General features: G+C 39.6%; 1 protein-coding gene across 2 annotated transcripts in view; it reads left to right on the top strand.

Annotated features, from left to right (window-relative positions):
* BMX (BMX non-receptor tyrosine kinase) overlaps positions 1-15,085 on the top strand; it is a 52,890-nt gene that overhangs the window by 27,991 nt on the left and 9,814 nt on the right. For both annotated transcript variants that reach the window (XM_045856017.1, XM_045856016.1), the window contains exons 11-15: positions 4,195-4,274; positions 6,974-7,101; positions 10,645-10,719; positions 11,501-11,672; positions 14,685-14,901. In XM_045856017.1, coding sequence (XP_045711973.1) covers positions 4,195-4,274; positions 6,974-7,101; positions 10,645-10,719; positions 11,501-11,672; positions 14,685-14,901 — 672 coding nt within the window. The remainder of the gene's footprint in view (positions 1-4,194; positions 4,275-6,973; positions 7,102-10,644; positions 10,720-11,500; positions 11,673-14,684; positions 14,902-15,085) is intronic.

The raw sequence follows: 15,085 nt of genomic DNA, 5'->3' as shown, positions 1-15,085 counted from the left end.
AACTTTAGTTCATGTCCATGTGTCATAAGTTCTTTAGCTTCTACATTTCCCACACTATTCTTGCCCTCCCCCTGTCTATTTTCTACCTACCATCTATGCTACTTATTCTCTATACCTTTTCCCCCTCTCTCCTCCTCCCACTCCCCTGTTGCTAAACCTCCATGTGATCTCCATTTCTGTGGTTTTGTTCCTGTTCCTGTTGTTTGTTTAGTTTGCTTTTGTTTTAGGTGTGGTTGTTAATAACTGTGAATTCGATGTCATTTTTTACTGTTCATATTTTTTCTCTTCTTTTTCTTAGATAAGTCCCTTTAACATTTCATATAATAAGGGCTTGGTGATGATGAACTCCTTTAAGTTGACCGTATCTGGGAAGCACTCTATCTGCCCTTCCATTCTAAATGAAAGCTTTGCTGGATAGAGCAATCTTGGATGTAGGTCCTTGCCTTTCCTGACTTGGAATACTTCTTTCCAGCCCCTTCTTGCCTGCAAGGTCTCTTTTGAGAAATCAGCTGACATTCTGATGAGAACTCCTTTGTAGGTGACTGTCCCCTTATCTCATGCTGCTTCTAGAATTCTCTCCTTTATTTTTACCTTGGCTAATGTAATTATGACGTGCCTCGGTGTGTTTCTCCTAGGGTCCAACCTCTTTGGGACTCTCTGAGCTTCCTGGACTTCCTGGAAGTCTATTTCCTTTGCCAGAATGGGGAAGTTCTCTTTATTATTTGTTCAAATAAGTTTTCTATTTGTTGCTCTTCCTCTACTCCTTCTGGTACCCCTATAATTTGGATGTTGGAACGTTTAAAGATGTCCTGGAGGTTCCTAAGCCTCTCTTCATTTTTTTTGAATTCTTGTTTCTTCATTCTTTTCTGTTTGGTTGTTTCTTTCTTTCCTTCTGGTCCATTCCATTGATTTGAAACCCAGTTTTCTTTCCATCACTGTTGGTTCCATGTGCATTTTTCTTCATTTTACTTATTGTAGCCTTCATTTGTTCATCTAATTTGTGACCAAAATCAACCAATTCTGTGAGCATCCTGATCACCAGTGCTTTGAACTGTGCATCTGATAGGTTGGCTATCTCTTGGTCACTTAAAAGTACTGGCTGCGAGGCTTTCATTTCTGTTTGAGCCATCTTTTTCCCCCCCTTTGGTCTGGTCACACCTGTTGTGTATGAGGGGCGGGGCCTTCACCAGGGCAGGGCAACCCAGTCGCTGGGTTGTGATGTTGTATGTGGGGGTGGGGTCTGAGAGGGAACAGTGGTGCCTGCTTCGCTCTCTCTAGGACTTCAGTCCCCTCTGCTGCTTCCCACAAGCAGATTGTGCCCTTCTGGTGCTGGCTCCCGGGCAGGTGGGCTTGTGTACTTTCTAGGACTCTGTGGGTCTCCCCAAGGAGCTCTCCTGTGAGGCTGGGAGATTCTCCCAGCACCTCAACCCCCACAGGTGTTTTCAATCTGTGCTTTTAGGCTTTATTTCCTGGCACTGGGTTCCTGGGTTGCGCGGTCTGTGTTGCTGCCCGTTTTCACCTAGTTTATCTGTGTGCAAATGTGTGACTTCGGACAGCCAGCTGCCTTGCGCGCCTCACTGGGTCTGCTCATTGCTTCCCATGCCCAGTGTCTGCCACTGGCTCTGTCAGCTGCCCCTGCGCATCTGGGGTCAGCCAACTGCCGCCTGCGCCCTACACACCCGTGCCTGCCAGCCACTGCTTTCTCCTGCTGGGACCCCTCGACCCCTCCATAGGCCTCCGACTCCGCCCCTCCTTCCCATTCTGGATGAATGGTTGTCAGACTTCCATACAGTTAATTTATCCCTGTTCTGGTTGGGTTTTTTTGTTTGTTTGTTTCTAAATTTTTGCTGTCCTTAGTTTTGGTTGTGTGAGGAGGCATAGTGTGTCTACCTATGCCTGCATCTTGGCCGGAAATTCTCATTTTGTGCTTATTAATCCCTGCACCTTTTCTCCCATTTTCTCCCTTCCCCTTCCCAGCTGATAACCCTCCAAATGATCTCCATACCTATGAGTCATTTCTTGTTCTTGTTGTTTGCTTAGATTCTTGTTTTTTTAAGATTCAGTTGTTGAATCTGTTGCCATTTTAATGTTCATACTTTTGATCTTCTTTTTCTTAAATAAGTCCCTTTAACATTTCATATAATAATGGTTTGGTGATGATGAGCTCCTTTAGCTTCACCTTATCTGAGAAGCACTTTATGTGCCCTTCCATTCTCAATGATAGCTTAGCTGGATAGAGCAATCCAGGTTGTAGTTCCTTGCTGTTCATCACTTTGAACACTTCTTGCCACTCCCTTCTAGCCTGCAAAGTTTCTTTTGAGAAATCAGCTGACAACCTTATGGGAACTCCTTTGTAGGTAACTCTCATTCTCCTGCTGCTTATAAGATTCTCTTTTTATCTTTAACCTTTGGCATTTTAATTATGATGTGTCTTGGTGTGGTCCTCTTTGGGTCCATCTTGTTTGGGACTCTCTGTGCTTCCTGGACTTGTGTGTCTATTTCCCTCACCAAACTAGGGAAGTTTTCTTTCATTATTTTTTCAAATAAATTTTCAATTTCTTGCTCTTTCTCTTCTTCCAGCAACTCCATGATTTGAATGTTGGCATGTTTGAAGTTGTCCCAGAGGCTCCATATTCTATCCTCTTCTTTTTGGATTCTTTTTTCTTCTTGCTGCTCTGATTGAATGTTTTTTTCTTCTTTATTGCAAATCATTGACTTGATTCTTGGCTTCATCCACTCCACTGTTGGTTCCCTGTAAATTTTTTTTTATTTCACTTAGTGTAAACTTCATTTCTGCCTGGGTCTTTTTTATGCTGTTGAAGTACCCAGTGAGTTCCTTGAGCATCTTAATCACCAGTGTTTTCAACTCTGCATCTGATAGATTGTTTATCTCTATTTGTTTAGTTCTTTTTCTGGAGTTTTGTTCTGTTTTTTTCATTTGAGCCATATTTCTTTGTCTCCTCATTTTGGTAGTCTCCTTGTGTTTGTTTCCATGTATTAGATAGAGCTACTTTGACTCCCTGTCTTAGTAGCATGGCCTATTGTAGAAAAGTGCACCAGTAAGTTGGGTGGGGTGGAGCCTTAGGTAATCACTAGGGTGGGGCCACCTGTGTAAATGAGGTTGCTGGGAATCTCTGATATGGTATCCCCACTCTGTGGCTCTGTGTGGGGGAGGGCTCAGGAAGGGGACAATGGCCACTGCCTGGCCTCTGGGGTTTTGTCCTGGAGGAAGCTGTTCCCCAGCACTCACCCTGATGCCAGACACTTCAGTTTCTCCTCATATGCCACTGGTGCCCTTTGAGCTGCCACCCCAGTGCTAGAGCCCAGAGGGAGTGAGTCTGTGTAAGATCTAAGTCCGTTGTAAGCCCTTTAAGAAGAGACTCCTAAGAAACCCACAGTTTCTTTTGCTGCCCCAACCCTCATTGTTTTTTTACAGCCAGAAGTTATGGTGACTTATCATCCTGGCACTGGGATCCTGGGTGGGGTGGACTGGTGTGGGGCTGGGATCCATCACTCCCAAGGTATCCCTTCTGATTTTTATACACCACATGTGGATGTGGGACCATCTGTTCCACATCTCAGCGCTTCTGTGCCTCTTCATGCATTCTTGCCCCTCCTACCCATCTGGTTGAATGTAACTTCTTTAATTTCTTGGTTGTTGGACTTCCACACACCTCAATTTTCTCATGATTCTGGGTGACATTTGTTTTGTGGTCTATTTGTAATTTTTGCTGTGGTTGTGCAAGCAGGTGAGCTGTATTTACCTATGCCTCCATCTTGACTGAAAGTGGATCTGTTTAGAATTAGCACAAGTCATTAAGAAAGACTTATTCTACATCTTTGGTTTTCTATAACCTTCTGAGAGCATGATATGATAATATGTGGTTTTAAATTTTAATTCTGAAAAATTAAAACACTAGGCTTACATAAATACAAAATTATCAGAGGGGGATAAAATTAACTGGAAAGGAAAATTCAAAGCACACTGGGTAGGTCAATAAAGAAACTGAGTGAGAAAAGGAAGAAAGCTAAAGTGTGGGTCCCCTTCTGTGCCAAGTGTTGAATAATCTGTGCCATCAGTGAAATTTAAAGTGAATCTAAATTATCTATTTACCTACTGCCTACCAGGAAAAAATCATTTTCAAGGATAATAAATTTTTTTTCTGTTCCTTCTACATTTTACTTCCTTTCCAGGGAAAAGAAGGAGCATTTATGGTTCGAAATTCCAGCCAGGTGGGAATGTACACAGTGTCCTTATTTAGTAAGGCTGTAAAGTAAGTATGACATGGGTTTATTTATTTTATCTCCTTGAATATGCTGATCATTTAGTCACATTTTGGGATAATATGCCATCTTTAAAGTCTGGAATTTTATATCAAAGTATTTCTGTTGAATGGGACCATTTATAATGGCCTTTTTCCCCCTTACTTCCAAGAATCTGCTCTCTGGGATCCTCTCCTGCCCATCCCAGGGGCAGCAGAGTGCCCAGTGCACAGCATGCCTCAGTAAACTTTTGTCAAAGGAATCCTTGGTTATTCCCCTCAATTTGGTCCTAAGTGTAGAAAGAAAGAAAAATAGCATTGGAGTCTTTACACACCATTGGTCCTAGCCACCTGCTGAGCTGAGAAACCTACCCCAGCATCTGAGTTTAGTTAAGTCTTTCCAGTGGGTACAGAATTATCAAAAGGTTGAATCAGTGTAGCTCTGTTCCCCAGATAGCTTCTTTCCAGGGTGCTGGCCTCTCTCTATGTGATTAAGAGTTCTGATTTGAAACCACTCTTCTGGGTCCAAATCATGACTCTACCTGTTACAACGTTTTATGACATTGAGCAAATTTCTTAAACTGTGTGCCTCAACCTCTTCATCTGAAAAAGTGACATAATAATGATTATGTTCTATGGATGAAGTGAGTTAATTCATGTATTGAATCAGAACAGTAGCTGGTATATAGTAAACACTCAATAAACTAACAGCAATTACTATTATTGCTGTTGCTGGGAAAAAATAATTCTACCTGCTCCTGTACCCCCATCCCAATGCTTAGGCATAAAAGACCCCCATAGTCATCTCATGCAAGTCATCATTATCAACATCAGGATCCCACTTTAGAGTTTCACAAGCCACTTTCCCATTTGTTGTTAGCTCTTTTTTCCTCCTAATCATCCTATGAAGCAAATAGGAAAGCTGTTTTTATGAGTGCCATTTTATAGATGAGAGAACTGAGGTTCAAAGACAGCTTATGAAGACCCACCCACAAAGCTAATAAATGACCAACTTGAAACTGGATTTTCAAAAGCCAATTCATGTTCCTTCAACCACATTCCTATTTCTACACTAAAAGTCCCAAAGTTTTGAAATAAGAATCTGGCCAAATTTGGATTAGATCCACTTGAAAAAAAATTATTTCTGTGTGTGCAACCTTCTTTTCATGGTTGGATTGAATAACCCTCTGCCTTGGTGCCTTCTCCATGTGCCCTGCCCTGTGGCACATATATGTACCACATATGGTACATATGTATGTGCTCTGCCCTGTGGTATATATATATGTATGACATATACATATTTTTGTGATTAAAAAGTTATTTTATTTTAATAATTTTTAAAAATGTTTTTCTTTTTTTAATTTAAATTATTTTATTGTTGTTCAATTACAATTGTCCATATTTTCTCCCCATCCCACCCTCATATTTTGAAAATTTCTTTACAGAGCACCTATCTCCAATTTAAGAGAATAGCATGTATTCTAAGCAGTCATCTGACATTTTTCCAATGCCAGAAGCCATGTCCATGATGCATCTCATGTACTAGATTGCATGTCTAGATGCTGGCTGAAGCCAACCCATGAAGAACCGGGAGAAGACTTGGTTCACTGAATATCAAAAACTCTGTGGCCCTCTGGCCCTGCAGTTTTAGCCAAACCTGATATCATAAGTCTACCCAGCCAAGTTTCTTGACACCGGATTTATTTTTGAAGGTGGTAAGGTAGAAAAATCAGGAAATAGATAACAAATCAAATGAAAATAATCCAAATCAATGGATATAGAAGCCTTCTTTTATGAAAACACCATCAATGGGCTTGAGTGAATTTTGTGCTGAGACCAAGAACTGAATAGCCATTTGCAACAAGAAAGTACCCTTTCTCCCTTTTGTAGTTGCAGTTTCAACTAGGCTGGTATTACAACAACAGCAATTTATTAACAGTTTCTTATGTGCCGAGCATCGTGCAGGTTGATATGTGTACAATTTTATCCAATCTTTATAACAACCAAATAAGGTAGTCAGCAAGCTGTAGAACTGGATTCAAAGCCCAGTTCCTAACTATTATGACATACTCTCAAGTCTAAGACATATTATTCCTGATTAGCCTAAATCAGTGTACATCAATTCACTACTATTTTCTAAAAGTAGAGCAAAAGGAAAAAACAAAACATGTTTTATGTAGAAAAGGTACAAGTTCACATGAGGAATTAAAGGACATCCCCACCAATTCTATCCTGCCTGTTCCACTCCCCAAAGAGCCTGCTAACCCATACTCTGGGGGAGAACGCCTACTGCCTAAGCACCATTGCCTCCCACATTTTGATCTTCATTATTATCTAAAAGTTCTTTTAGGTCCTAAAAGTCCTTCGGTTCTTCAGGATAGTGATCCTGAAGAACCGAAGGGCTTTCAATCATCAAAGGGCGATTCTAGCCTTATACTTACTAAGGGAGAACAGTCTAGAGAGTTCGAATTTTATTGTATGTGAATTCTGTATGAGCACAAAGGATGTGTTGAGTTCAGGGAGGAGTCCTCTTCCATAATTACTTACTGTCATGGATACCTCTGGAAAAACATCAGATGTCAAGACTGAGAAATCCTCTGACTTCTGTCTCCAAAATTTGCAGATGCACCTAAAATAAATATTTAACCATTGTGTAATCAATCTTCCATTGTTTATTAAAAAACATTCTAACAATCTTTCTTTCTTACTAGTGATAAAAAAGGAACCGTCAAACATTACCATGTGCATACAAATGCTGAAAACAAATTGTACTTGGCTGAAAACTACTGTTTTGATTCCATTCCAAGTCTTATTCACTATCATCAACACAATTCAGCAGGTAATTTATTTCAGTTTTTCTTTTATATATCCTTGTTGATAAATATCAATTTTCTTGGATACTACTGATCCTCCTAATATTCTTAATTACATATGGAACCATGAAAGCAAGAAAAAAATGTTCTCAAGTCTTACACCTGCTGTGATTTTTAACCTACATCCTCATCCTGGAATATAACATTATACACTTTCTAATGCCAGAAAAAAAAAATTGAGTAAGCTGAGTGATTTAGGAATACAAATTATCTTTGTAAAAATATCTGCAGGTTTTTTTCTGCCTATACAAGTTGATTGCAAAAATCAAACATATGTCCATGGAGATTATCTCTCCAATGATATACAAGTTGGTGTCTTTCTAACAGAATTTTTTCTGTGCTGATACTAATGCTTATTATTCATTATTTTTATATATATGCATACTAAATGTATACATTATATTTTTACTGAGATGAGATCATTCTACACATACCACTTTTCAGCTGCTTTCTTTACTCAGTATGTTTAGAAGTCTTTCCATACAAATACAAACAGCTTACTTTGGTCTATTTAACAGCCACAGAGAATTCTGTTACAGAATTACTCCATAATTTATTCACTTAATCCTATATTGATTAGCAGTTGGATCATATACAATATTTTCCCATTGCAATTACTGTTTGTTTTTTTTTAAAGATTTTATTTATTTATTTTTAGAGAGGGAAGGGAGGGGGAGAAAGAGAGAGAGAGAGACATCAATGTGTGGTTGCTGGGGGCTGTGGCCTGCAACCCAGGCATGTGCCCTGACTGGGAATCGAACCTGCAACACTTTGGTTCACAGCCTGAGCTCAATCCACTGAGCTACGTCAGCCAGGGCTGCAATTACTGTTTTAATGCAGTCCTGTACACATAGGTCTATGCATCTATATGAGGAAATTTCTGAAATAATGATTAAGAATGTTTCAAACTTAGACATTGTCAAATGCTTTTCAGAAATATACATTCCCACCAACAGCAATACTCTTCATCCTCATTAACACTGAGTACTATTACTCTTTTTAAATTTTGCCTACTTGACTGGTGAAACTGTATATAGAAACCCTTCCTAATACAAGTGTTAACTGACCTTATTGTGGTAAACATATCACAATATATACATATACCAAATCATCACATTATACACCTTAAAGTTACATATGTTATATACCAATCTCATCTCAATAAATGTAGAAAGAAGTTGAAAAGAAATGCCCTCTAAATGTCTTTTCCAGACTAGTGCCACTTACAGGCTGTGACTGGATGAATTTCCAACACTGAGTAAAAATATGCTCTGGGCTCATCATCAAATTTGCGCAAGTCTACCTAACCTGATTACATGTGCATTAGCGAATTGGCCTCACTTCTTGCTTTGATTATGGTCCCTACTTGTATTTTTCCTTTGTCCCAATTTCCTCAATTGTTTATTTTAACCTGTGGTGCTTCAAAAGTGCCCCTTGGAAAGCAATTGTATAAATAGACATCTCCAGATGGGACGATTCCACTGCAGAGCATGCACAAGCAACCCCACAGAGTATAAGAAGAAAACATGTTTTAGATTTGTTTTTAAAATCCTATTTTCTTAACTTTTCTATTTGTGAGAGTATTTTATGATTCACATCATGTAGCAATCAGCAATTGTACGTGTGGGTATGTGTATGGAGTGCACCAATTTTTTTTCACCAATTAAAGACATAGGATTTGAACCATTTGAAGACCACTCATATAAAAAGTAAATAAATAATATAGAAAAAGGAGGGAGAGAAAAGCAACACCTGTGATAATTCCCAGGACTTGGAAAATGTCACACACTTAAAGCCAGAAAAAAAAATTTTAATGAGTTCAAGTCTTTTTTTTAAATATTTTTTATTGTTGTTCAAGTACAGTTGTCTCCTTTTCCCTCTCCATGATATCACCCCCCCTGCCGCACCCATCCTCCCCTCTCACCCTTGAACCCACCCCCTTTGGCTTTGTCCATGTGTCCTTTATACATGTTCCTTGATGGCTCTTCCCCCATCTTCCCCCGTTATCCTTCTCCCCTGTCCCCTCTGGTTACTGTCAGTTTGTTCTTTATTTCAATGTCTCTGGTTCTATTTTGCTTACTTGTTTGTTTTGTTGATTAGGTTCCACCTATAGGTGAGATCATATAGTATTTGTCTTTCACCACCTGGTTTATTTCACTTAGTATAATGCTTTCCAGTTCCATCCATGCTGTCACGAAGGGTAGGAGATCCTTGTTTTTTTCTGCTGTATATAGTATTCCATTGTGTAAATATACCATAGTTTTTTATAATAATAATAACATATTTATTAAGTCATGAATGACATGAGCTTCTTTTTATTTTATTTTTTTTAGATGGGGGAAGGGAAGGAGAAAGAGGGAGAGAAACATCAATGTGTGGTTGCCTCTTGCATGCCCCCTACTGGGGACCTTGCCTGCAACCCAGGCATGTGCCCTGATTGGGAATCGAACCAGCAACCCTTTGGTTTGCAGGCTGGTTCTCAATCCACTGAGCCACACCAACCAGGGCATACCATGGTTTTTTGATCCACTCATTTACTGATAGGCACCTACATTGCTTCCAGCCCTTGGCTATTGTGAATTGTACTGCTATGAACATTGGGGTGCATAGGTTCTTTTGGATTGGTATTTCAGGATCCTTAGGGTGTAATCTCAGTGGTGGAATTGCTGGGTCAAAGGTCTTTAAATGTTATGATTATTTTAACCCAGCTTTACCAAAACTTGATGTAAACAATTAAAATGTTGGCCATTTAAAGCTATTAGGTTCAATTTTTTTTTTTAGTTCAAGTGGCTTGCTTTTTATTTTGTACTCTTCTGTACTGTTTGGATTGTTTTTGTTTACTTTGGTTTGTTTCATTTTACCAAACGTATGTGCTGTGTTTATATATATTTAAATATAGGACTATAAGAAGACAGAAAAATTAAAATGAGATTTTTAAAAATGAAAGATTCACCCTGGCTGGTGTAGCTCAGTGGATTGAGCGCGGGCTGCGAACCAAAGTGTGGCAGGTTCAATTCCCAGTCAGGGTATATGCCTGGGTTGCAGGCCATGACCCCCAGCAGCTGCACATTGATGTTTCTCTCCCTCTCTCTCCCTCTCTCTCCCTCTCTCTCTCTCTCTCTCTATCTCTCTCTCTCTCTCTCTCTCTCTCTCTCTCCCCCTCCCTCCTTTCCCTCTCTAAAAATAAAATAAAATAAATAAAATCTTTAAAAAAATGAAAGATTCTATCAACCCACTAACTTTGATGGGATTTTCAAAATTGCATAAAGTAGTTTTACTCTTAATTTTTTCTTTACATTGAGCTAACTAGTCAAGTCAAATAAACTGATACAACTACAGGATGAATATGATCAGAAGGGATTCTCTCTCTCTCTCTCTCTCTTCATCTTAATATCCTGAACTAGGTGCTTTTCCAGCTACTCTGGAGAGGGCATACACAGAGGTGTGAACTGATGTGATGTGATGTGATGTGATGCTGATATGCTTATATGATGCTGATTTTGTTGCAGGCATGATCACAAGACTCCGCCACCCTGTGTCACCTAAGGCCAACAAGGTCCCTACCTCCGTGTCCTTAGGAAGTGGTATGGACATACCCTTGGGGTCTTAAACTCTATTTCCTACCATTTTTGGTTTAAAAAATCTCTCTCTCCCCCCCCCTTATATATATAAATTATATATATAATTTACTGAAAATAATAGGGAAGGCAGTAAAGTGGTCCCTGTCAGATTGTGCCAGGGAGGGCTTTAGCTCCAATATGTTTGTTCATTTTCTAAAAACAAATAACAAAAAAATGGAAACCCTTTCTGACCTCCCAACCTAACTCTGTAATCTTTCCAGCATTTGACAAAAACATTGTCAAAGTTTTCCTGTTATTAGACCCAGTCCTCAGCTGCTGGAGCCCCCATTGCCTGTTGTTCTTCTTTCAGGATTTGGTGCCTGCTCAGGGCAGCCAGTTTTCAACCTTGTGTATTTAGGATAGTGATATCCACCCAGATCACAGCTTAATTTGTTTTATAAGAAAATATAATGATATTTTACCAAGCTAAGAGGATCAGCACATTTTGAAATTGAGTCTTTCTTTCCAAGATGCCTCTGCTGGACAGTGTTTTTACTGTAAACTTTCTTGTCAACAACTGTAGCTCTTCAAGAACAATATTGTTCTATTGGTACTATCATGTGGCCTATTAGGTCATAAAACCACATCGGTAAGGGTTTTCTAAGTGATCAACCTAAACTCAAAATTCTTGCTGTTCTTCATATTGTCAATGTGAAACTCTTATTGGAGAGGAAACTACTTGGGATACTGTTAGCCCCAAAGCCTTCTATTCTCATCCTAAAGAGTGTCTGTCTTGCCTTACTAGGAATCTGGGAACTGAAAAGAGAAGAGATTACCCTGTTGAGAGAGCTGGGAAGTGGCCAGTTTGGAGTAGTCCATCTGGGCAAGTGGAAGGGGCAGTATGATGTTGCCATTAAGATGATCAAGGAGGGTTCCATGTCAGAAGATGAATTCTTCCAAGAGGCTCAGACCATGATGTAAGTTTCTTCTGAGGAAAAGCAGTTTAGCCCTCGGCATGGGAGGACATTCATGCTAACTGGCCTAAGTCTAACACTTGCAAGGCCTGGAACAAGAATTTGCATATCATAGATATAGGTATACTTAGAAGTTATAAATCAAGCTAACACACTGTTAAGTAAAATCGGTTCTGTGCTCGCTTTTACAAGTAGAACTTCATGACAACTTGAAAGGCTATATTCAAATTTAATATTCTGAAGACTCTTTAGAGAAAACAGCCTCTGGCCCATGGCCCCTGCAAATTACCCACCTCCCATTTCTCCTCCCAACCCCTGCTCCATCCTGAAATGTACTCAGTACTTGTGTGCAAACATAGCATTCTGGACACCCAAGACCCCTCTGGGTCCCCCACAAACAATTATTGGCTAATTATCTTGGTTAGGTAGGCACACCAATAGTGTGACTCACTCCTGGGGGGACAGATTTTAAAAGAATCTGTACAGGTCCTGGGACGGGCCTCAGGACTATGTGGACAGAAGATTACAGAGTCCTGGTACCCCAAGGGTGATAGAGAAAGGGGTGTACAGATTCTGAGAGAGCATGTTTCCTTGGTCCTCTGGCGAGGTACATAGTGGAATGAGGAACATAGTGGGTTCCTGTAAAGTACATGTCTGAGGGTAGGAGCCTCTAGAGGCCAGAACTAAGGCAATACTGAAAATGAATGCCCAATGGACAGTATCCTGGTACCTTTGATACAGTCTAATTCTATTCTTTCCTCACTGTTAATGAAGATACCCTTTCTAATGGGCCTCAGCTCCAAGTACAGTCTGCAATTCTTGGCAATACATATGTGTATATCTATATATATGTTCTCTCTCTCTCTCTCTCCCTCTCTCTCTCTCTCTCTCTCTCTCTCCCTCCCTCCCCTATGCAAGTACAAAGAATTATTTTAATGAATCTATCTCTTTTTGCTAACATGGTGAATCAGACTCTAAAGGGTAACCAATCATCCAGCTTTGTCTGATACTTCCATGATTTTAGCACTGAAGGTCCTGTGTCCTGGGACCTTCAACTCCCCCCGCCCAGTACCAGGCAAACTGGGACAGCTGGCCACCCTACTTTTGTGGACATAAGCAGCATGATATAAAACAAAAAAACACCAATGCAAGACTTTGGTAAAAGATAATGAAATCACAAACCCTAGCCTGCTACAGAGTAATAGTCCTTTTAAAATTTTTACTTAAACACTCACATGGTATTTACAGATATCTGTCTGAGCACTTTATAAATATTAACACATTTGAGACTCATAAGAAGCCTGTGAAGGATGAATCATTGCTGTCTTTGTGTTAAAGGAAACTGAAGCATAGAAATGTTAAATAACTTACCCAAGGTCACCAAGCTAGTTTAAGTGGCAGAGCAGAAATGCAAACTCAGGCAGATATTCCAGTGTCCATTTCCTTAGTCATTCCTTTGTGAAGGCCAACGGTACCAGGAGAGCCAGAACAATCATTTTTACCACAATTACCAAATGGTTTGGAAGCAGAGGGCCTATGTGCATACAAGCTTTTGGCTAGGGCTGGCTTCATGGCCATGCAACCTGCACAGTTTTGAGAACCTCGGCACTTACAAGCACTCCACACTTGGTTTAAAGCTGTGCTGTCACCATCCTGAAATTCTTAATTATTCTTAAATAAGCTCCTCTGCCTTTTCATTTTGCTCTGATGCCTGCAAATTGTGTAGCTCATTGTTTTCAGCAATTGGGCCATCATAAAATTGGGGAGGAGGCCCTGATGTCTCTCTTTTGTAGGACAGAAAAATCTGACAGAAACTCCCTTAGGCTCATGGGGTACCCTCCATGTCCTGTGTAACTTTAAAACATATTTTTTGCTATTAGAAGGTCGGTAATCATAGAGTCATAAAAAGTCGTTAAAAAATCATGTAGTCATAAAACAAGAGGTCAAACTATATCATAAGGGGAACGTCAAATCGTACATCGAATGGTCAAACCAAAACCTAGCAGGTCATGGGTACCAGGTGGCATGGTGTTCCTACCATTTGCCTCTGGTTAGTGACAAAACTTGCTCAAAGAATAGATTTCATTGGGTGATAGACCTATGTCCCGTCACAAGTCTTCCTTCTGAAGAGAGAGTTGCTGAGTACCATGCAGGTCTCTACAGTTGCTGAAAGATATGTAACTGGGCTCACTGCCCTGAGTAACATGATAAGTCATTTTCCTATAGTTGAAAACTAAATATTTAATAAGTCAAATAAAAAACTAAGTATTTAATAAGTCCTCAATTATTAAAACATTTAAAAGTTGCCAGGTTACATTTAGGTTTACTTTACACATCTGAACATTAAAGAATCATCCTGTAAACTGATAAGAATAAATTACATAAGGACAAGTTGATGAACATCTTAACAGCTATCTGTCATGACATACCAGAAGCCCTATGTCATGTGGTTACTATTTTCTAAATTGATTATTGAAAAAAATAATATACAATAATGTAAAATGTGTTTTTTTAAAAATGCCTAATCTCATTTCCCTAACATAGCAACTACCAGTATTTACATTTTATCTACACCTTTTATATTCAGATACAATTGTTTTAGAAATATTTAGACATGAAAGTTAGATACTTTAAAATAGAAGTATGTGATATTTAGTTGTAGCTTTTTCCAAATTAGTCATGGAAATTCCCAAGATGCCACAAGACTAAACAGGATTTGCAAGGCACAAGACCACAGCTTCCCTGCTTCTCTGTACAAAAGTTGAACACAGCACCCCAAACCACTAAGCTGCTGCTTGGTTGTTGATGTCCAATATGAGACAGCATGTTTTTTTACCTCCAAAGGCTAATGTTCCCAGAATAAAATCCAAAACTTTCCTCTTTCTCTGTTCAAGTAGGAGCGGGGAGTGGGGGTGGATTCAAACAAAGAAAACCTAAGAGTGATTCTTTTTCAGGACATCTGGAAAATGGAGTGTGCAAATTCAATACTGAACTATGAAAATCTGTTATTTTCAGGAAACTCAACCATCCAAAGCTGGTGAAATTCTATGGCGTGTGCTCAAAGAGATACCCTATATACATAGTGACTGAATATATAACCAATGGCTGCTTGCTTAATTATCTGAAGAGTCATGGAAAAGGACTTGAACCCTACCAGCTCTTAGAAATGTGCTATGATGTTTGTGAAGGCATGGCCTTCCTGGAGAGCCACCAGTTTATACATCGGGACTTGGTAAGCAAAGCCATTGGAAACTCAAAGAAAGAAAAGAAAGCAGTCCACAGTTCCCACCTCCAGCAAGGGGGCCTTTGGTAGGAATGGCAAGAAGTCCACTTTTGCTTTTTGCTCAGTTATGACTTGCTTAAATACATGACAGTTTTGTGATTAAAAAATCACAATTTCACTCTGGCTGCTGTGG

This window comes from Phyllostomus hastatus, unplaced genomic scaffold (genome assembly GCF_019186645.2).
Source record: "Phyllostomus hastatus isolate PE091 unplaced genomic scaffold, TTU_PhHast_1.1 phas_scaffold_12, whole genome shotgun sequence".
NCBI classification, from domain to species: Eukaryota; Metazoa; Chordata; class Mammalia; order Chiroptera; family Phyllostomidae; genus Phyllostomus; species Phyllostomus hastatus.
The sequence above is the reverse complement of the archived record's forward strand: the minus strand, read 5'-3'. Positions and strand labels throughout refer to the sequence as shown.